This window comes from Amblyomma maculatum, chromosome 5, assembly GCF_055883805.1.
Source record: "Amblyomma maculatum isolate TAMU_Amacu chromosome 5, ASM5588380v1, whole genome shotgun sequence".
In the NCBI taxonomy this organism is placed as follows: domain Eukaryota; kingdom Metazoa; phylum Arthropoda; class Arachnida; order Ixodida; family Ixodidae; genus Amblyomma; species Amblyomma maculatum.
Window position 1 is genome coordinate 138416492 of NC_139348.1, and position 21935 is coordinate 138438426.

At 45.6% G+C, this 21935-nt stretch overlaps 1 protein-coding gene across 1 annotated transcript in view; it reads right to left on the reverse strand.

Annotated features, from left to right (window-relative positions):
• The window catches only part of LOC146189716 (fatty acid synthase-like), a 68658-nt gene that overhangs the window by 43836 nt on the left and 2887 nt on the right, over positions 1-21935 (reverse strand). Inside the window, exons 3-12 of the mRNA XM_084605330.1 lie at positions 14754-15080; positions 12410-12610; positions 11835-11957; positions 10932-11165; positions 10096-10397; positions 8790-9176; positions 6590-6779; positions 5636-5865; positions 3363-3566; positions 1882-2139 (exon numbers count right to left, since the gene is read on the reverse strand). Coding sequence (XP_084461456.1) covers positions 1882-2139; positions 3363-3566; positions 5636-5865; positions 6590-6779; positions 8790-9176; positions 10096-10397; positions 10932-11165; positions 11835-11957; positions 12410-12610; positions 14754-15080 — 2456 coding nt within the window. The remainder of the gene's footprint in view (positions 1-1881; positions 2140-3362; positions 3567-5635; positions 5866-6589; positions 6780-8789; positions 9177-10095; positions 10398-10931; positions 11166-11834; positions 11958-12409; positions 12611-14753; positions 15081-21935) is intronic.

Genomic DNA, 21935 nt, shown 5'->3' on the forward strand with positions numbered 1-21935 from the left:
TTAGTTCTTTACGAGGTCCCACCTCGTCTTCTTCTCCTCTTAGTGGTTGCAAGTGTTTATCGTAGAAGCTGTTTCCTCTTCGGGAGAAGGACCTCAAGATCAAACTAGGACCTGATTGTTTTGTTAGTAATTTAGCTTAACCATGTCAATGCTTTGACAAGAAAAAAAAACATTCAAGCGGAGCTGACTCGTGCCCGTTGTTTTCGAACCCGGGTACTCGGGTTCACTAGCCGAGTGTCTTGCGCACTGAGGCACCGCGGTGGATGCTTTCATTAGTTACGAACAGGTTCAATTAATGTTAACGTTCCGCCATTTTTTGATACCATTGGATGCCTCAGTGATTATTCCTTCTTTGTCTTCTAAAGAAACTTTCGCCCTCTAGAAACAGTCGTAATGCCAGCGTCGACTGCAGGGCACAAGCAGAAGTAAAAAGAGACTGTGGCGAAGGCGCTGCATTATTTGAGCTATCATCTTATGCACGATGCTGATTGATTGCAGCTATGGTTCGGACGAGAACTGCAGCTTACAGCTGTGACTTTCCCCCAGGTACTCAGCCCTATCGTCTTCAGTACCATGCAATAGCGGCGTTCATGTGTTTGTGAATGTGGTAGGTCAGTAGGAGCATACATCGATTTCAGCGAAACTTTTTTTGTCAAACGAAGCGGCGTGGACCTATGAAAGGGCACAGATGAGTGGTAGTATGCATATTTTGTCATGCGATGAATTTTAAGCTTAGTCCTACTTAACATAAATTTCGTTTAAAAGGAAGCATGCCCCAAAACGCTCTGTAATGTTTGGAAATATTTCCATTAGACTTCTGGTGGCCTGATGTGACATTACAATCGTTAAAGCAACAATACTGGTCAAGTGGCGCTAGCGGTACCAGGGTTCGAGTACAGGTTAGTATTTCTACCTTTAAAATGGTTTTTCATGCAGTATCCGTTAAAATTTATTTAATTCAAAAACTGCCTTAATTGAATAAGTTAAAGGTAAAGACAACTTAATACAAAACTGCATATTGTCTAGAAGAGTACAAAGTGTGAGTAACACTTTTTCCCAACCTTATTTAGCATTAAAGCTTATAGGCTGCTTCCTTCAAGATGCTTTGTAGCAGTATGCACACACGTTCGCTAAGTAAAATACACGAAAACGCGCCATAGTCGCTGAACCAAAAGCATATAACGAGTACTCCAAAGAAAGAAGTCCTTCAGCTCTAACAACTCTAACCTGGGACCTCAGAATGACTAATTGACTGTAAACGCAACAATTGCACGAATAACGCGTCATTATTTAAACCAAATGCAAAATTGTAGTCCGTAATGGGGACTGCATTTTCGCGCACATCCACGGATTGAGTGATATGGACAACGGTTTCTCGATCAAACTTCCCTCCCGCTTCTTTTTTAACAGAAATTGGAATGTTTGCTTCCTTGATGTACAAATCTTAAAAGTTAAACAATTTCATAACCAACAAACGTTAGTCACTTTTGCCTCTAGGTAACGCGTCAGGAGATCCAAGCTCAGAAGCATAGGCCATATTATCATTTCCCCGAAACACTTTACTCCCTTCGCATACTTCTGTTGCAGTGCAGAACCCGCTGCAGTTTTCATCAATATTTCGACCTTTCAGTGTGCAAAGGAAATGAAGCAACCATCCACAGCAATTATAAACTGAGCAGAATAAAATGGATTTTGCCTGCTTCCGTAGCATGAAGGTCGTTATTTCAAGCTTTCATCGCTGTTTTATAGTGCAGGCAATTTTTCTTTCACAGTTCGTGGACCTATAAAAAGCCACATTGCGCTCAGGTCTGGAAGTTATTGGAAATGGCGGCCACCTATAATTGAGCGATGAACGCTGTAACATGGTTCAGTGTGCCTTGCCTTTCCAGAACCATCGAAGTCGCTCCATTTAGCTACGGTCCATCGCTGCGAGTGGTCCCAGCTCACGAGGTGGCCAATGCTGGGCGTTCCCCGTGGCACTGGGAATGACACCGCAGGGTAGAGCGGTGTAAGATCCAGCTGTACTCCCAGCGTGTGCAGCTTGCCCAGTGAGTTCAGGAAGAAGGAGAGATTGTCCTCGTCACGCTTCATCAGACCAAGACAGCAGGCACCTGGACCTAGGCCACGCCGAAGTATAGGCTGCGAGCGGTCCCAGGAATACTGTTGTGTTAGAGCTGGCACAGTGGACACTGAGCCGGAAACGGCAATAGGTGACGGCATTATCGCGTCTTTACTACAATTACGTTTTTAAAAATAACTTTCGGATCACCGTACAGCAAAGCAGGCAAAGCCGTCCTGGATGATTCCCTTGCGCTGCATTTAGGTGAACCGTATTATTCAAACAGGGTCTTAAGCCCGATCCTAGAAACAGTATCACAGAAGTGAGATAAGCAGAAATGTTAAAAATATATTTGCCAAGGTCGTGGGGCATGTGGCTACTTGAAGTGGTCAAAGCTATAATGCCGAGCTCGTGCGAAGTTTTGCACATGAATGTGGCGTGGTCAAGCAGGCCAGAAGCAGCCAGAACATGCAGACTGTAAGCTCAATGTGCAATACATGCTAGATGCAGCTAACTTTATGATATCGAGAGTGGTGTAGTCTGGTAGAATATAAGCGTAAGAATGTCAGTATATTTTCTGGAATGCCAAAAATGGCGCGAAGATTTTTCAGGTACATCTGTCGGGCAATTTGTGGCCAAGCTGCTGTGTTGGTATGTTCAAATGGCTGCAACGCACCGCGGAGATTGCAAGGGAAGCCCAGTTATGCGACGACGTGGAAATACGAATGTTATTTCTACAAAACGATTAATCTCAAGGTATTTCTCAAAACATCAATAGAACTTGCTGTAATTTAAGCGTAGAGGAATTCTTTTCAAGCATTCGGACTAGAACGAAATATTTCTTCAGAAGCAGGTGGCAGAGATCAGAACAAAAAAGTTGGGCATGGATGTACACGTCGGCTTTCCTCCGGTGCTTACAACCCCCTCACCCTCATTGGTAACTTCTAGAGTCGGCGAATGCAGGCATCATGTTTTTCCGAAAAGGGTCCCGAGCATCGTACTATACGCAGCACCTCCAGATTCCACAAGAGCCGTGCCGCCTCAAGGAGCATAATTTTAATAAGCCCGTTTTTGAAGAATATAAAGTGCCTTTCTTGATTATTTCAGAAAAACATTTTACACCCATCTCCTATGTATAGCCGACCACTTCATTCATTGTACAAAGAACTGCCCATCTTCTCAGTTTTTCTTCTTTTGTAATGAACGATTCAGTGTAGGCGCCTCTGCCTCTCCCCCGGTAATGACGTTTTTCAAATATCAGCCATAGAGAACCTACCGTACATAAAGGCCGACTGTAACTCACCTGCAAGAGGCAATGAGGCCCGACTTCTACGATGATGGCATCCTTGGGCACATGTAAAAGGGCCTCATGAAAAAGAACAGGCGCCACGAGGTTGTTGATCAGATAGTCTGCAGAGCATTCTTGCGATGTGGATTCTTGCCAGCGGCTTTCGGGAAGCGATGAGCTGACCCAGCGCTTGCTGCGTGTCTTCGGAGCGGTTATTATCTGTTGAACAGAAGGACGTGCTGGTGAGATAACCAACTAACCGTGTCTCATCTTTGAAGGACACCTGTAACTTCTTCAGTATTTAGCAAGCATTTAAAGAGCTCCCAAGGGCGCTCTTAAGTCTGCTTAGGTGCAGTAATGCGCAAGCCAAGTTCTCTCACGTCCCGTGGTGGATTCGGCCGATGTTACGCTAGCTGGCCTCGGCCGCATTTGGTCAGAGGGCACATATGTACGGCATATTTATCTAGGTTAAATGAAGGAGAGGCGCAGATGGACTTCATGAATAAGACGAGGTTCATTGAACAGAGCGAGAGTGTGTTGTAGTTGGACCTTGATGATTACTACAGTGTTTACTGCAATCAAGAGTTCGACGAAACATCGTCTGGTCAGGTGGTGACAAAGAAAATTATAGGGTCGATTGTATCTAGAGTCTTTGATGATTCAGACCACTCATGGCACTCTCAATCGGACGAAAGGGAATCTACCATCTGATTATGCAAGATCATTACGATGCATTTTGAAGAAGCTATAAACGCATGCTTTATGTCTGGTTTCCCCATTGTGAACAAGGAAGCCGTAGGGCTTCCGAAACGTCATTTCGTTTTTATTAAACTTTGACTTGGTCATTGATCCTATAATTTTCTTTAGTGTTTACTGCACAGCATGAAAGTGTGTTGCAGTTTTACATGCTCTTCGGTTTGTGCAATGCACCTGCGACATTTGAAAGATTCATGAATTCTATACTGCACGCACTGAAATGGGTTTGTATGTGCTATCTGGACGACGTAGTCATCATTGGCCGGACATTCAAAGAGCACAACGACCGCCTAGTGCTCGTGCTGAACTGCTTGCGCCAAGCTGGCCTCGTGCTGAATTCAAAGAAGTGCCGTTTTGGCGAGCGACAGGCGTTGGTGCTTGGTCACCTCGTCGATGGTGATGGCGTCCGGCCTGATCCTCAGAAGAACGCAGCTGTTGCCGCGTTTCAGCAACCTCGTAATGTGAAGGAACTCCGCAGTTTATTGGGGCTTTGCTCCTATTTCCGACGTTTCATTCCTCGTTTTGCAGATATCGCCTACCCGCTCACGTGCCTACTACATAAAGAAGCTCCATTCCAGTGGACATCTGAGTGTGACTCGTCTTTCCGGCAACTGAAGTTCCTCTTAACATCGCATCCTATTTAACGGCACTTCAACCCTTCTGCTCCAACGGAAGTGCATACTGATGCAAGTGGTATAGGTATTGGGACTGTCCTCGTTCAGCGCTATGACGACCGCGAACATGTCATTGATTATGCCAGTCGGATTCTAAGTAAGACAGAGCGCAACTACACCATCACCGAGCAGGAGTGTCTCGCGATTGTTTTCGCCGTGCAGCGGCTTCACTGCTGCCTGTACGGACGGCCTTTCGTATAGTGGTAACAGATCATCATTCCCTATGTTGGTTACTCAATCTCCGTTTTCCGTCTGTTCGGCTGGCCCGCTGAGCTCTTCGATTAGAAAAATACGACTATACTATTTCATACAAGAGTGGCCGACGGCATGCAAATGCGGACTGCCTCTCGCAGTCGCCACTTGCCACAACCGAATATGACGCGGAAACCTTTTATCATTACATCGCTGTTTTATCTACGAACTTTCCCGATAGTCGCCCCTTTCAGTCAGAGCAACACAACGACCAGCACCTGAAGCCGTTCTTGAATGCTGCTCAGGATCGTCAGCATTAATTTCGGCCACCTAAGAGGTTGTTTCCGCTGGGCGCAGCCTGCTAAACTAGCGATGAATACAATGCTGCTTGCCACACACTGAAGCACCAAATGCTGCTATAACTGTGAAACGCATGTGCTGAAGCATGAGTGCAAACCCTCAATTTCAATGCCATTTATTAAAATGACTATATGCATGGGAACGGCCGATATCAAGTATTTTCATCCAAGCGAAGAATTTCAAATCTAGCCATAAACTAGGGTGAACAGATATGTGCGCTTATCATTCACTGGCATTCCTCTCATCTCTACAAGTGATAGAAACAAGATTATGTAGTCCACTGTTCTTCCTGGTCATAGTGTTCACCTTTTCCAAGGCCTTCCGGAACTCAGGTGCGACGGCCTGCATGTCCCGGCTGTGGAAGGCTACGTTCATGCTGTCAACCTCCCGAGCGAACACGCCTTCACTCGTGAGCTTTCGAACCAACTCGCCCACTGCGTGAGCGGACCCGGACACAGTCACAGAGTCCAAGGCGTTGTGACACGCGGGGACCAAACCATTGCTGCAGCGCTGTGCCGCCTCTTCCCACGTTAACCCTGCGAAAATACCGTCGTCAAAGAATGAAAACTAACTTCGCTGTCTCGACTACGTGTTGCTTGTATATGACTACACAGAAGGCCATTCGCAGGCATCCTTCAATTGAAGTGAGGTTTGCTACAATAGAGCTTTGCCTTCGCTGGAATATTCGGAGCACGCTTAAGCTTAGCATTCAGAATAGAAGCTAAAGCTTCGATAACACCACCTTTTCGTTCCGTGAATATTCGGTATCTAAAGATTTAACAGGAAGCCAAAGTAACTGCCTCACTCCTCTGTGGTCACCTACACACACAACGGCACACAATTGGCGCTACATGTGCCCGCGGTAGGTCGCACAATGGTTAGAGCTGTCAGGTTAGGCTATAAAGTTTATTGTTCCAATTCTAACGCAAATGCGCCTAATATTTTCTGCTCAACTTTTTTTGCCTGAAGGTATCAGTGTTATGTTTCAACTCTGAACTTATTTCAGCCTGGGTCCACACTTTTAGGGGAAACCAGAGTTCCCAACACATACAGGGAGATCCTGTATGACAGCTCCAAACGGTTTTATACAGGTCCATCTTGCGCAACTTATCGGTACTGATTCCTGTACAACCTTTATAACAGACTTTTCAATACAGGCTACCGCTGAGTTTCGTTTGGCTCGCTGGTCTGTCGTGAGACGTGCAGAACATTGCCTCATTACAAGCTGAAAGCAAAAAACCTCCGCCAAGCCACACTTACCCACTGCAGCCATGGCTCCCTTCGGCAAGTTCCCCTTGTCAAGGCATCGCCCTCGCCAGTATGCGCAGACTACAGTCTCTTCGTTTGTCAGACAGCCGTCGGCGTAGCCGCATCCAAGCTCCCCCACCGAGTGGCCCAACACACCATCTGGTTGAATACCCACAGTGCGAAGCGTGTCTACGAGCGCCACCTGTGGCCAGAGTAGAGAGATATATACCACGTCTCCTGTTTTATTTTGAAGCACAGCCCGCTGTACACAACCGCCGTATCAGGTATTATCCACTCCGAGAGAAGAGAGCAAACAATGGCGAAAAATGAAGCCACAAAATTTAGGCTACAATAATTCACGGCAGTGGGGGAGGATGCAGCGTCCATTTATTAATTGCGAAACAATACGCAAAAACACTGCATTTCGTCCTATTCTGGCTGCTGCGCTCTATTTCCTGCACATACATTATTGGAGGTTTCTTAAAAGGTAAACTTACTATCACTAGCGAAAACATGACCAGTACTTCAGACACATTGTAGACTTTAATGCACGCAAAGTGCAACGCTCATTTCGGTCCGTGTAAAGAAGCAACTTGCTGACTCTCACGTTCGACTGTGGCGTATTTGTTTGATTAGTAATTCCCTTTTATACAATGGCATACTTTGGCGTCTTTCATACGGTATGAAACGTCTACCTCATTCAGAGAAATGTTGAAGCTGATCTAGATTGCTGGCAAGCGTATTTTAATCTTTAATTTGATGCTCTAGCACTGTTGCGCGGTGTTATATAGAAACAATTTTTGCATTCCGCTAAACCAAGTAAGATGTATGCTCATTTTCCTGCCTATATTGTGCGCGCCTTGGGCAAATTTGTGGTGCTGATAATACGAGCTGTCTGAACGCCCATCGTATAATTAGCCGTGTGCCTGATTAGCAGCTCGATCGCTCTCGCAGATCTTGCCTGTTGTCAGCCCAGTGACTGGTAGAATTTGTGATACTACCTTCTAGCTATTTGTTTTCGATACAAACAACTTGCCAATGTGCTATTTTAAGAGAAGAAAAAGAAGATAATAAAGAGTATACAGACAGGAACAGAAACCACTTCAAAAAAACAAGTGTGAGCCCTGAAAGATTCCTACACGTCAAGTATGCAGTCCCGACAAATTTTTCTCCGATACGATCAGACAAACCACTAGTGTCCTCGACCTCAGTTGCACTGCTGTATGAACATAGTTGCAATAACTACCTGTCATCCTCTTTTAGTGCAATGGATTCCAGCGGCATCTGTTTTGGTTATCGATAATTATGAATGTGATATACGTGCTTTTTTGTCTTGTGCACAAATACGACTGGTATTTCAGGATTCAATATCCAACACGAATGAATACAAGCAAAGTGAAACGGCTTTCTTTAGGAGGACAGATAAATTCATCTTTACCATTACGATTCGATCGCTGAATAAAGGTATTCGGTGTGCTTTGCAGAGCTTAGTGAGTGCGATGTCGGCAATACTGACTCTTTTATGTGGTACTCGCAACGGCTGTCCTTTCCAGAGTTTTTTGTTTTCTTTTTTGCAACTCTATAAATCAACGAGCCTTTTTGAAGACACAGTGAAAGCCCAAAACTATTACCATGTATGATTTAAGCGGTTTTGTTTTTGTCTTTTTTATGACATACACATCTAGAGGTGACACAAGACCTAGCAGCTGATCAAGGTAACGGCCCTGAAAAACTACGAAACAAAAAAGTACCTGTGAGCTATAGGTATCATTCAACGGACTACGAAGCACGATGCTTCGTCATTCTTACTTTTTTTCTTTTAAGCAGTGCCCAAGATCCCTTTCCACGCGCTTTAACGGCCGCTAAAGTTTTCTTTTTTTTCAGTCGCCAACCGCGCACTGCAGCCAGATAGCAAATAACAAAGAATGATGTGAAGGAACATTTTATCAAGGTATTGACATCTGTATAATACGAATATTGGAGCAGCGATTCTTGGTTTTGAGGCCCGTACTTACGACTGGCAGTTGCCTGGGAAACAGCAGATATGTTATATGTGATCCCTGGCGTTTCGTTAGATTGCTAAAATAATAAAACTATAAAAGAAATGTTGTATACCTTACATAGAGAGTATTGTTGCGCTTATAAAACGTTTCTTTCATTATGCTGACACGCCCCTCAAATTATCGCTGCTAAGAGATTGAGCTAAACATACCTGAACAGCTGCTATTGATGCTTGAACCGATGCCATGCAGTGGTCGCGTCTTTCGCCATTGGTCACCACGTCAATGAGATCGATGTTGAACTGCTTCAGAACTTCGTGCGACTTGCGGATAGACCGGGCGAATACATAGAACTGCATCATCTGTCGGGCCATGCCTCTCCACTGGGAACCCATACCGGTGAAGACGAACCACACAGCACGCTTCTCCAAGGGGACGCACTCGCCGACCGTGAAAACACCCCTGCCGGAGCCGTCAACGGGTACCACAGCGAAGCCGCGGTAAGGGAATAGTTTCTTGTCCGGCTGCCCAACCAGATTGAGGAGCGCGTACGCCGGATCTGGGTAAGGACCTTCCTCTTGCATCCGCTCGAGAGTGTGCTGAAGTAAGCAGAAATACTGTCTTTTTCGAGCATCTCATATTGTACAATACAATCAAAAAGTCTACTTATTTCTTGTACCCGCAAATTTATGGATGCAAAGTTCATACTCGCTACATCATAAAATGATATCAAGGCTAAATAGGAGCCTCTTCTCAGTATTGTTCGTGAGCAGGTGGCTGGAAGTAAAAGTTACGAGGCATTTGTTTGTCCGCATGTCCTGTTTCTTAGAGTGCGCCAGAACTTATCCTTATAGGTACTCAAAATATGGCCACAGCTATCCCACTGTTTTGGAATTTATGCAAAACGGGACATCATCATTCGCAATTACGGTGTTAATCTTTACCGGCCCTCTGCCTGCAAGAAAATTTTTGTGCAATGTGTCCTAACTTCAACCAATATGATTAATGCTGAACTAAGAGGACCTGATTTATACACGTTTTAACTTGGCGTGAAATACTCCATTTGCTATCATGCATTTTTTGCATGCCTACATCCACTTCGAGAACACAATTTTCCACTAACTTAGTGGAGAGGAAACAAAAAATCTGCGAAAACAAAGATAGCCGTAACTTCGGTCTCGTTTGTAAATTCAGTTCTTGCTTTCTAAATTCTCTCGTACATTCTACGTTTAAAAGAAAAACTAGGCACTTGCCGCTTGTGGTATTGACCGCAGTTTACATGTTCAGAGCTGATTACTGTGTTTTTATGCAAACGAAAGTATTTGCCGGAAGGTTTGGCCCACAAACTTTTCGCCGAACACTTTCTGTTCGGTGATGAAATCCTGTGTTCTCGATAGAAAAACTCAGGACTGCATCCATTTCAGCAAATTTTAGGTAATCTATACGTAACTAGTTACAGCAAATGTTCGTCACATAGTAACGGATAACATATGCTGCAGTGAGGAGAAATGAACTCACCCTCAGTGCCTCCACACTCCTTCCTGCCGTTAGAACCAGCCTGGGCAGCTCAGCCAGTAGACATGGCATACTGTCCACGTGCTGTGCAGGGCCCGGCTCTAGGATTGCATGAACACTGCTGCCTCCCAATCCAAACGAATTCACTCCGACTGGACCTTCAGGAAACGGCATCACCTTATCTACAACCTCGATTCTGCCATCATGCAAGGATGGAATGTCGGGGTTGGCTTCCACGAAGTGCAGGTTTCCAGCGAGGAGGCCAGTCTCCATAGATAGTATCACCTTGGCAATGGAACAAATGCCTGCCAGCAGATGGCAAGCAGCACTCAGTGCTGATCGGGTTATACGTATGTACAGCAATAAATATGTACAGCATTACTGAGTGGGATGCTCGAGATTAACTCCCTGAAAGTGGTCATAGGAGAATCACTGATGTACTCCTTTAATGTCTGGAAAATCTTAGCGACACAGGCAGGGATGAATGGATAATGGATGAAGCGAGGGACACACCTCTATCTACGACATCTGCAAAGCCGCCTACGAACAAGCACTTTGTGAAATGCGCATTGATTACTAAAACATTCATTCTTTTATTTATCCATTCATAAACTTAGTGATAAATCGCTTAGTCTGTTCGGTGAAAGATTGACTTATTGAAGCATTCATTAGCTGATAACATACTAATTAACACTCAAAATAATCTTCAGCTACCCTAACACATTTTCGCATGCTGTTCTTAAATATAGATAGCATAACGGGGATTGTGTTTTCAAAAGAAATGAGAAATGTGTGCAAAAGCAACATACAATTAATGAATTTTATCTGTTTCTGCTTACCCGATGCCGATTCACTGTGCCCCACGTTGCTCTTCACGGACCCAACCTTGAGTCCATTTTCCCGTTCCGACCGGCAAAAGACGTTGCTTATGGCGCTCAACTCATGGATGTCACCCGCCTTAGTCGCTGAACCATGTGCCTCTACGTAGCCCACTTTGTGCGGATCCACATCAGCCTCGGCGTAGGCTGCCTTTAGAAGCCGCTCTTGCGCTTGGCTTGACGGAAAGGTGACTCCTGCGCCATCGAACGACAATATTTTCTCCCACAACCGCTGCTTTCCAAGGCAGAATAAGACGTCGAAGCTGAGCATATATATTAGGAAAAGAAGCTGTTGCACCGTATTTTCTGATGCCAAAAAAGGTACCAAATTAAGACAATTAAGAATATACCAAAAATGGGAGAAATAATGGCTCTAGAAAGAGCACAACAGCATCACAAATCAACATTTCAGCAGAAGCACGCTGGCTTCTCCTGCGCCTTCATGGGAGTTAGTGAGGTGCCAGCGAGCCAAACGTGGAGGTTGGTGTTCTGATAAACAAACGCGCGCACTTGGTTGAGGCTCCTCATTCCAACCGTCACAAAGCACTGTTATTCTAGTAACTATTACAGTGTGGTTAATACCTTATTCTTGTGACTGGGACGAAACGAGGCGTAGGGCTATCTTGTCAGGTCATTGGTGTCAGTGTACTTGGGGCATGCAATAACGATGACCCAACAGCGCTTGTTTTTATGCCGCAAAAACATTTTTAATTAATATGCATTATCCCAGAAAAGAACAACATATCGCACTTTGTGCTATTGTATTTCATAGAAAGTTTTATAACATTGCTGAGCAAGAAGCACGGTGAAGAGCAATGTTTAATTTATTAATTCGTCAAAACATCGGCATAGCAATACACTCACCGTCACACTTGTAACCATCAGAACCAGCCTTGGTATGGGTGACCTTTGCGTATATTCGACGAGCTTCCGATGCTCGCTGAAGAAAAAGCGCTCCCACAGTCTCGCTCCGCGCGTAGCCATTGGCTGCAACAAAAAGAAGCAATCATGGCTACCTGCTCCTTCTTCACAGCAACGGAACATAAAACTGTCCAGGTTGTGCGGCTATTTCTCTAAGCCTAAAATTTAGTACTTTCATGCTTCTTCGCCTCCGGTAGAACTTCACCGATGAGCTGGTGACGGTACAAATAGATAAGGAGTGACAAAAAATTTCTTAATAAAACAGTCCTATGTACATGCTATTTAGCTCCATATCAATAGCAAAACACATGTTATCAATGCGGAGAACTTCCCTGTCATTAGAAAGGCCTGCGGGTTCTTGCAGATAGATGCACATAATAAAATCTCCGCTCGGGACTGCATGCTCGTAATCTGCGGATGAAGTTTTTTGGGACATAAGCTCCATGTCGGAGAATCGATTGCTCTGCAATGACTGTATTAAAGCGTGTGTCGTAAATGCTCAAAGAAAACAATCTCACCCCGGGAATCGAAGGACATGCATTTTCCATCAGGAGACAGCATCCCCAGACGCAGGAAGCTGGACGAAATGTTCGGCTTGAGGCAAAGTGCACTTCCTCCCACGATGGCCGCCTCGCACTGACCGGACCGAAGGGACATCATGGCCAGATTTAGGGCCGTCATGGTAGACGAGCACGCTGTGTCAATAGACATACTTGGCCCTGAAATTCCCAAGAAAGTCCGAACATAATGCTATATTAATGGTGGTCAGCCCCTACTGTATTTCATGGTTAATGGCTGGTGTTTAATTTTAGGTGTGTCACCGTTGTTTTCGAGGTGCGACGAAGGTCATCATTAGGAAGCAAAGACTCTCTATGACCGTGAGGAGACCGATAAAGGGCTTAAAGACAAGGTACGAATTATAAACATTTCCGACGCTCTGGGCAGGACAACTGAGACAGAAATTATACACGGATAGCGCAGCGCTACACCTGTCTCATGTACAGTTGCTACAATGCTCTTCGAAGGAGTGGAAGTTGATAGAGAGGAGGAAGAGTAAAGACTACGAAAATGAGAAGTGGCTTTACTCTAACAGTCAACGTAGGTGTCGCGTGAACGCTTCCTAATCTAGACTGTTCATCCTCATTTATGAAATTTTCGACCTAATTTTGAGTGTGAGCCCACCATATTTAAGGGGTTGGGCTTAAGTCAATTTGGAGGTGGGTCAAGTCAATATTGACCGTGGGTCAACTCAATTTTTTAATTGCACGAAGTCAACTTTTGAGTAGCCCCTCGAACTTTTCGGGGTTGGCCGGGTTCGTTAGTCAAATCTTCCCTCACATTTAATGCGCCTGAAAAGGGCAATGCGATATTGATCTCTTCAGATCCATTGCGCACTGATGAAAGTTGATAAAGATGAGGTCACGTAAGGTGCATCGCGAGCGTAGCAGTAAACAAGAGGGATGATCGGCGGCAGAGAGAACTACGAGCACGAGACATTCCTTAGTTTATTTTGAATGGGCACCTATGCAATATACTTTCTTTTCCTCAGTTTGACAGATCACCGGCGCATATTATTTGGAACCGATTAGACATCACGAAGTAGTTCGTCTGCGCTAGAGTGCACGTTCAAACCAGGGTCCGTATTTCAAGTTTGCGTCGTTTTCAGAAATGAAATTTTTTTCTCTCCCTGTGCTCAAGTCATCCGATTGGTGGAAACACCGGAACCGCATGTCAGTTAGGTTGTCATCACTTGCAGTTGCTGCGTGTCTACCAATTAGATGAGGGTTTACCCAGAGAAAACAACACTTTTGAAAACGACGCAGACTCGGAATCCGGACCCAGGTCATTGCTGGTGCAAATAGAGACGTCATTCCTGCGGAAGGCGCGCTCGCAGGTTTTTACGGATGAGGATGAAAAGACGGTGTTATTACGCCACCTGAGCTTTCAGAAACATAATATGAGGTGCCTAAAACGCATAGATTGTGACCTTCACAGCGCAGCCAAATCGGCATGACGATGACGCACAGCTACACAATCAGCTGAAGGCTTGCGCCTAAGGACATAGCTGTAGTGGAAGGTATAACTGAAGTATGTGAGGCACGAAATCAGCGGACACGCCTTGTAATTCTGTCTCCTTGTCCCTTGCATTCACATCGTTTTTTTTTCTCACCAGACAGCGAAGGAATAATAGGAGTTTTACGTAATTAAACGTAGTTGGACGTTGGAAAGCTTTTCCGCACGCATTGCGCGCAGGTTTTGCGCTTGTATGATATTCACTGATGAGCATTGCGTCATAACAACAAATTCTCACAAAAAGTTGCTCATTTAACAATAACAAATGGTAGGCTTTATCTCCCTATCCAATGACGAATAGATGACCGCATTTGATGTATACAGAATTACATCTTGTCTTCATCAAGAGCGTCCATGCGCCATGCGCCTTTACCACGCGAATACTAAAAGCAAATTTTTTTTAGAACTCATCTCTAAGCTATGTGGCCGAACAAAACTTTACGTGAACAACATTTATTTGGCTAGCAACTGTAGCTATCAATTCATGGTTACGACATATTCAACCTACCATGGCGAGCTGGAAGGTCCAGAAACTGTTACATATACATGATAACGGTGACATAGAACACTACTGGTTATTAAGCCTTTCGTATTGTAGCGCAACTTCATAATCTTTCTCCAATGTTGGCTTCTAAGTACACCAAACTAGCATTGGCTTTGATTCATTGCCCGCAGCAGCATCTGTTGAAGTCTTGCAGAGATCGCACTTATTCATTGCTTTTCGTAAACATTGATGAGAGCATGTTTTTTGTGGAAACAAATGAAGCTTGGCGCTCAGAGACGGCCTACCGTGAAAATCGAATGAGTAAGCGATGCGACTGGCGAACATCGCCCGCGAGCTGCCAATCAAGCCGTATCCTTCTGTCTTGTCCGCGTTGAAATTGGGAGTCTCGTGCGAGTCCGTGTTGCCACAACCGATGAAAACGCCCACTCTCCTTCCCCGCAATGTCTGTGGGTCATAGCCGGCGTCCACAATGGCCTCGTACGCTGTCTCCAGCAGAAGGCGTATCTGAGGATCCATCAAGTGCGCCTGCTTGGGATGCACGTTGAAGAATTGTGCGTCGAACAAGGACAGGTCGCGGATCTTTCCCATCCATTCTGGCAAACCCAGGTGACCTGAAAATAAGCACGAGGGTAGGCAAACAAGGATTGAATTGTATAAAACGTTATAGATGAGGTATTGGTCTCTCTCTCTCTCTCTCTCTCTCTCTCTCTCTCTACCTATCTATCTATCTATCTATCTATCTATCTATCTATCTATCTATCTATCTATCTATCTATCTATCTATCTATCTATCTATCTATCTATCTATCTATCTATCTATCTATCTATCTATCTATCTATCTATCTATCTATCTATCTATCTATCTATCTATCTATCTATCTATCTATCTATCTATCTATCTATCTATCTATCTATCTATCTATCTATCTATCTATCTATCTATCTATCTATCTATCTATCTATCTATCTATCTATCTATCTATCTATCTATCTATCTATCTCTCTCTCTCTCACTCACTGTCGGCTCAATGTAACACTTTTTTATGGGTCACGTCAGGCGATAAGAGAAAGGGAATGATTTATTGCTCTTTTTCGTTAACGGCGCATCTCGACAACCGCTATTACGATATATAATGCGAGTATGGTTATCAAGCATTTAGCAAAATGTTGTATCCTGTCAAAAGAAACAAACACAATGTCTTAAGGCAAAAGAGCATATAGATGTTTTTTTCGTGCAATATTAGCTTGGAAGATTCATAAGAGCGAAGCAAAGAGCAAGGTTATAACACGGCGTAATTTAACTAGGTTCACAAAATCAAATATGAAGTGAAATATAGTCTGTGGGAAATCATTCGCGACTGGATAAAAAGTGAACCTAAACGCATTGACTTCGTAACGTGAAATCGGCATTTAGTGCCACTGTGCCTATATATCTAAACGTAGTCGGCTCTTTCAAGCAAGAAAAATCACAAGGATGTTGCCGCGCCGAATAATTGGCTTCCGCACGTTATTTCCGTTTCGCAGAACTCTTACCTTGTCTCACCTTCTCTCTTCAACGTCCAAGAAATCTATCAATGAATGAAATCTATATGAAATTATCAAATCATATGCCGGAAAAACCAGTGAGTGCTAGAATTCTAGATGGCCCAGTTGGAAACGACGGTGGCGGCAATAATGAATTCACAGCATTACGTTTATGGATTTTCATGAAGACTGGTGTAGGCGTCTATACACTCACAAAAAAGCGACATAAAGGGCGTACGCAGTACCCTCGCTAACTGACAATGTAACTCTGCATGAGTTGTTGGTAGTCCTGAGGTCTCAAAGCTTTTTGCTCTGCAAAACGGTAAGCTGACCGCAAGTTAAATTTGTGATTTGAAATAATTTCATGCATCTGGGTTTTCTAAAATGACAGATAATAAACAGTGGTTTTTGTTTTCTTTCGTGACTGCTTATTGCACAAACATAGCACCATGGGCTCGATGGATCATTGTTGCTTAACTGCCATAGTTTTCTGTTGAAGCGGCAAGATTGCCTTGGGCCAAAAATTATGGCGTATGTCGATTCGTGGCCGCCTAGTAAAAGCCTCTGGAGCCTGCAGAGAGCAGGACGCGAGAACTGAGCTGCGGCGAGAAGCAAGAAATAAAATCGGCATCAGCAGTGGCGCCCCGCCGGGGTGGCACAGTGGTAAGACGCTCAACTACTGTGCCGGAGTTCCCGGGTTCGAACCCGACCACGGTGGCTGCGTTTCGATGGAGGCGAAACGAAGTGACGTCCATGTGCTGTGCGATGTCAGCGCACGTTAAAGATCCCCAGGTGGTCGAAATTACTCCGTAGCCCTCCACTACGGCTCCTCTTTCCCTCTTTCCACTTTCACTTCCACCTTCCTCCCTTCTCTTACTGCACGGTTCAGGTGTCCACAGAGCAAGTGTGAGAGATACTGCGCCTTTCCCTTCCTGTGAACCAATTATTGTTATTGTTATTATCAGCAGTGGCACAGAGGAGGACGCTGTAGAACTTCGAGTGGCGAGTGCGGACCACGTCCGCTGTTACGCCTACCTTCGTTGATGCTACGTTCCTAGCCAAGTGATGGTTTGGTTTGTGGGGTTTAACGTCCCAAAGCGACTCAGGCTATGAGAGACGCCGTAGTGGAGGCCTCCGGAAATTTCGACCACCTGGGGTTCTATAACGTACACTGACATCGCACAGCACACGGGCGCCTTGCTTTTCGCCTCCATCAAAAAGCAGCCGCCGAGGCCGGGGTGCGATCCCGCGTCCTTAGGAACAGTAGTCGAGCGCCGTAACAACTGCACCACCCCGGCGGGGCCTAAGGGCCAAAAAGTCAACAGGAAGAGCATGAAATTGTAACACATTATCGTAAAGGTACACTCCACTTGTGCAGTTATTCTCATCATACCTTCCGCAGGAAATGTCCAGTTGTTAGGCTGTACCCTACAGCAATGCATTTATAAAGAAACTGGCATAACCTATCGTTGTTAACAGTATCACATTGGGTTCCAACAAATGTTTGTAATACTGTGTTTTGTGGCTCCGATTCCAAGAGAAGGTATGTCAGGAAACACTTGGTGAAAGCCAGGCTCACGGGTATGATTTCTTAATTTCTATATATGAAACAACCACAGGTGCCTCGTGACAGGGTTACCTGGACAGCTTTAGCAGAGGCTGTTCACCTCAGGCGTTGCAGCTAGGTGGATGAATTTACTAGAGAGGGCACACAAAAAGACGACAGCGCAGTTATTTAAGACTTTCTTATTATAGGCGCCGTAAAAAATTTACCACTTCCTAGTAATGGTGCAAGCGGATGTCAAGTGCTACGTTGCACTAGGCGAGAGAAACGAATGCATAAATTATCCGCAAACATTAAGATCAGCAAGGCAGGGTTTGCTGAACATTCTTGAATACTACTATAGCCTACGATCTTCTAGACTATGTATAAGCATTATGAATGTCCCAAATTGACTATGTACAGTGTCACCTCCTAATTCTGCTCCTTAGCGGGAAACGACGGCGGCAGCATAGTTTGTAGTGCCGGAATGGTCTCTCTTGTATAAAGAGAAGATGACGCAAACAACAGCGTGAATTTTTCTTCTATTGTACCGTTTGAGCAAAAAAAAAAAAAGTAAACACTTTAGGTTACCTACTTTATTCGCATAAATTTCAACATACTTTGTTGGATACCCCGCCGAGGTGGTGCAGTGGTAAGGCGCCCGACTACTGTGCCGGAGTTCCCGGGTTCGAACCCGACCACGGCGGCTGCGCTTCGATGGAGGCGAAACGAAGCGGCGTCCGTGTGCTGTGCGATGTCAGCGCACGTTAAAGATCCCCAGGTGGTCGAAATTACTCCGCAGCCCTCCACTATGGCTCCCCTTTCTCTCTTTCCACTTTCACTCCCACCTTCCTCCCTTCCCTTATGGCGCGGTTCAGGTGTCCACAGAGCAAGTGTGACAGATACTGCGCCTTTCCCTTACTCTGAACCAATTGTTATTATTACTTTGTTGGATCGTTTCATATATCAAATGTCAAGGTACTTGGTTCCCTGTTTGCAATTTTTTAATGTTCGCCCATTCTTATTTTAGTACATCCCTGAAGTGAATGTCACTAGAACTTGTTCCTTTATTTGGAACCGACTTGACCTAATGATTTTTTTTTTGAACCCTCTGAAATTAAACTCCACTCTATATAATAGATTAGGATCGTTTTTAAGGTCACGTGGAGGCAAGGCGTAGAGTAGGACCTGTCCCTACACTACTACTTCGTCAAAGGTGCGTCGGTGTGACTCCAAAATTGACTGACAGCGGAGCCAGAAAAACGTTCACTTTTTTGTTCAGCTTCCTAGAGCTCTCATTTAGAGGCACGCCCACTATTTTGAGAATGAAAATAAACTCTGTCGATTGCTTACACGATTGGGACGTTGGAACGTTTTTAGGTTTGGTACGCTTACAGCCTCCAGTATATAGGTGAGAAATTTGGCTTCCTAATGGCCAAAGAGTTTTCAAAATAAAAATTCGCAAGTCTTTCGCCATATTCGAAGAGCCAAAGGAGGAGGAAAACTTAAATCATTAGTATAACAATGATGGCCTTCATACACGATGGATTAGGGTAAAAATAATAAGAGCATACTGCACACTGCCGAGAAGGCTGTTCTAGCGGCGTCCCATAGAGGGCGATCCACGGCACGCGAGTCGGGCACAGCAGTGACGTCATCCACTCAGCTATAGAGATGCAATATCTTCAAACTGCTGGCTATGTGCCATGTGATTCCGAGTTTTCGTCGTTATTGAAGGGGTCGCTATCTCCCTGTTCTCGAGTCATCCGATTGGTAGAAACGTCCGGAATCGGACATAGCCATTACGGAACAGGAAGAGGTGGCAACATCATGTTCCGGCGTTTCCACCAATCAGATGACTCGAGTTTACTGAGATAGCGACACTTTCGATACCGACACAAACTCTGAATACGGACCCGGGACTATCTCACGGAAATGACTAAGTGGGTGATGGGCTTCCGCTGTCGCAGGTTCAGCTACGAAGTGGCTCTATAGACCCTATTCACTATCAGGTTTAGCAGGCGGCGGTTGTGGCAACCCTGTATTGCGGAGACGCCATAACGTTGGGCGGTTCGAAACTAAAAAGCGTCTACCAGCGTCCTCCCTGCTACGCGTCTCTCATTTGTCGGATACTTGAGACGCCGTTTGGAACGCCATCCAACCAGAGCTCTGATTTCACCGACGCCCTGTCATGATGACGCCGTGCCGTAGGCCCTCTCTACCTCTTTCTTTCTCCCTCTCTCATGATGCGTTATGCGTTCCATGGTTGCCAGGAAGGCTGCAATGACGTCACGTGAATAATCTCTATAGGTGACTTCTCATCTATTCGCGTTATAAACGCACCAGAAAGCAAGGGCGTGTTTTGTGAGCGTCCGGTATATGCGCGTGGCTCCATTAGGCCAGTCGTTCGGGTAACGGGCAAGAGTGTATAACGCCTGCCTTGCGTAACTCACAATGACGCCTGTCAATGATGAAGTCGGTGCTATTGTTCATACGGCAATAACGGCTCAAATAATCAAACCACGGCTAAATTGAACGATATCGGAGCTTATTCTATTCATCCCGAAGTTTCGGTAGAATTTAGATCCTGGTTCCAATACTAGCATTCTAAACTCTACTCCGACCTACTTGGGCGCGGCTGGCCCACACGCCTTTCCTCAGTCGATGAATGGCAAGCATTTCAAAGTGGCTTTCCTCCGCTGGCGATCATGTATTCACTGAGCCTAAAGCATATCGTTATCTATTGCTCTCATGAACGACAGGGACTTTTGCTACGCACTTCCCAGTGACTCTACCTCGGCCATGGCATTTCAGTTTCAGGATACAGCCATACATTCTACCACAAGGGAAGCCCCTCATGATAACTGACTTTGACACCATACTGTAATTTCTGTGCCCGCTCGATCACAGAACGATCAACATTGCTCGTGCTGTTCACGCTCTAATGGCGGAGCCATGAGTGAGTGAACTTTATTATCGGCTCTGGGATCTTTTTCTTCGCCTCTTCAACCGAGGCTGACGAGTGGTTGGCGCCCCCAGTCCAGGGCACCACTGGCTTTCGCCAGTTTGCGAGCTCTTGTGACCAGGTAGAGCTGAGCCTCCGGGTCAGAGCTGGCCAGCAAAGCCTCCCACTGTCTTTCATTTGGGTTTTCAATTTTTTGTAGTTGATGTGAGCTGCATTCCCATGTTATGTGGTACAGGGTAGGGGTCTTCCCGCACCACGGGCACTCGTCTCTGAATGTCGTGGGATGCATCATGTGTAATATGTGTAAATTAATGAAGGTGCCAGTCTGTAGCCGCCTCAAATCTGTGGCCTCCTCGTTGCTGAGCTTTTTATGCGGCTCCGGATATACTTTCCGCAAGCCTCTGTAGTGTTGTAGTATTGTGGTGTAGTCAGGGTCAAGCGGAATCAGGTCCTCTGTCGCGAGACTGTTGGGCGCACGGTAGGTTGCATGTCCTCGTGCTACCCTGTCTGCGTACGAATTCCCCGTGATCCCTGCATGCCCCGGAATCCACACTAGTGTTTGAGTGTATTGTTTTGTTGGCTCGCTTGTGGAAAAAAGGATTTGGTGCGCTACCTTAGATAATTTACCCCGCTGAAAATTTCTGCACGCGGATTGAGAGTCTGACAGTATCGTCAGACTCTCTCCCGTTTCTCTTCCTTGCCTAATGGCCAGTGCAATAGCCACTTCCTCTGCCTCCGTGACTGTACAGTTTTGGATCGAGGCGCTAACTACCTCCCGGCCTTCGCAGTCTGTGACCGTGGCTATCGCCCTCTTTGCGTTGGTTTCGTATAAGGCTGCGTCGGTGAACCTTGACGTGTCTTGTTGACCGAAATTTTTTTCATAATACTCTGCCCTTGCCTGCCTCCTTCCCGGGTGTAGGCGGGGGTCCATGTTTCTTGGTATGGGCCGAACTCGGTACCAATTTCTGACTTCCCGCGATACCTCTCTTGTCTTGTTATAAGCCTGCAGGTGTGTGCTATATCCCAGTCTTTCCAACACCCGTCTTCCCGTCCTCGTTTGTAGAAGTCTGTTTAGCTGTGAAGCGCCCGTCGCACACCGCTCACATATACGCCCATTGACGAAGAAAAAGTGAGCGCTGGCTCACGTGGCGCGAGAATAAAAAATGAACGCTGCTGTTTTACGGTCAATACTTCCGGGGCTAGTTCTATACTGGCTGCACGTCCAACAGGCTATTGGAACTGCTTCCCGCAGTCGACGCTTACACCTCTTCTTGAGCACGACGCTATTCTGTAAGAGTTCTTGCGCGCGCATGAAACCGTCTTCGGTGAAAGGGCGATCCATGAGCTTCAACTGAGGGTCTCGCTCTCCCAGGCTCAAGCCTCATTGCCGAGACCACCCCCATGACCAAGCTACAACATTACGTACAGGCGAA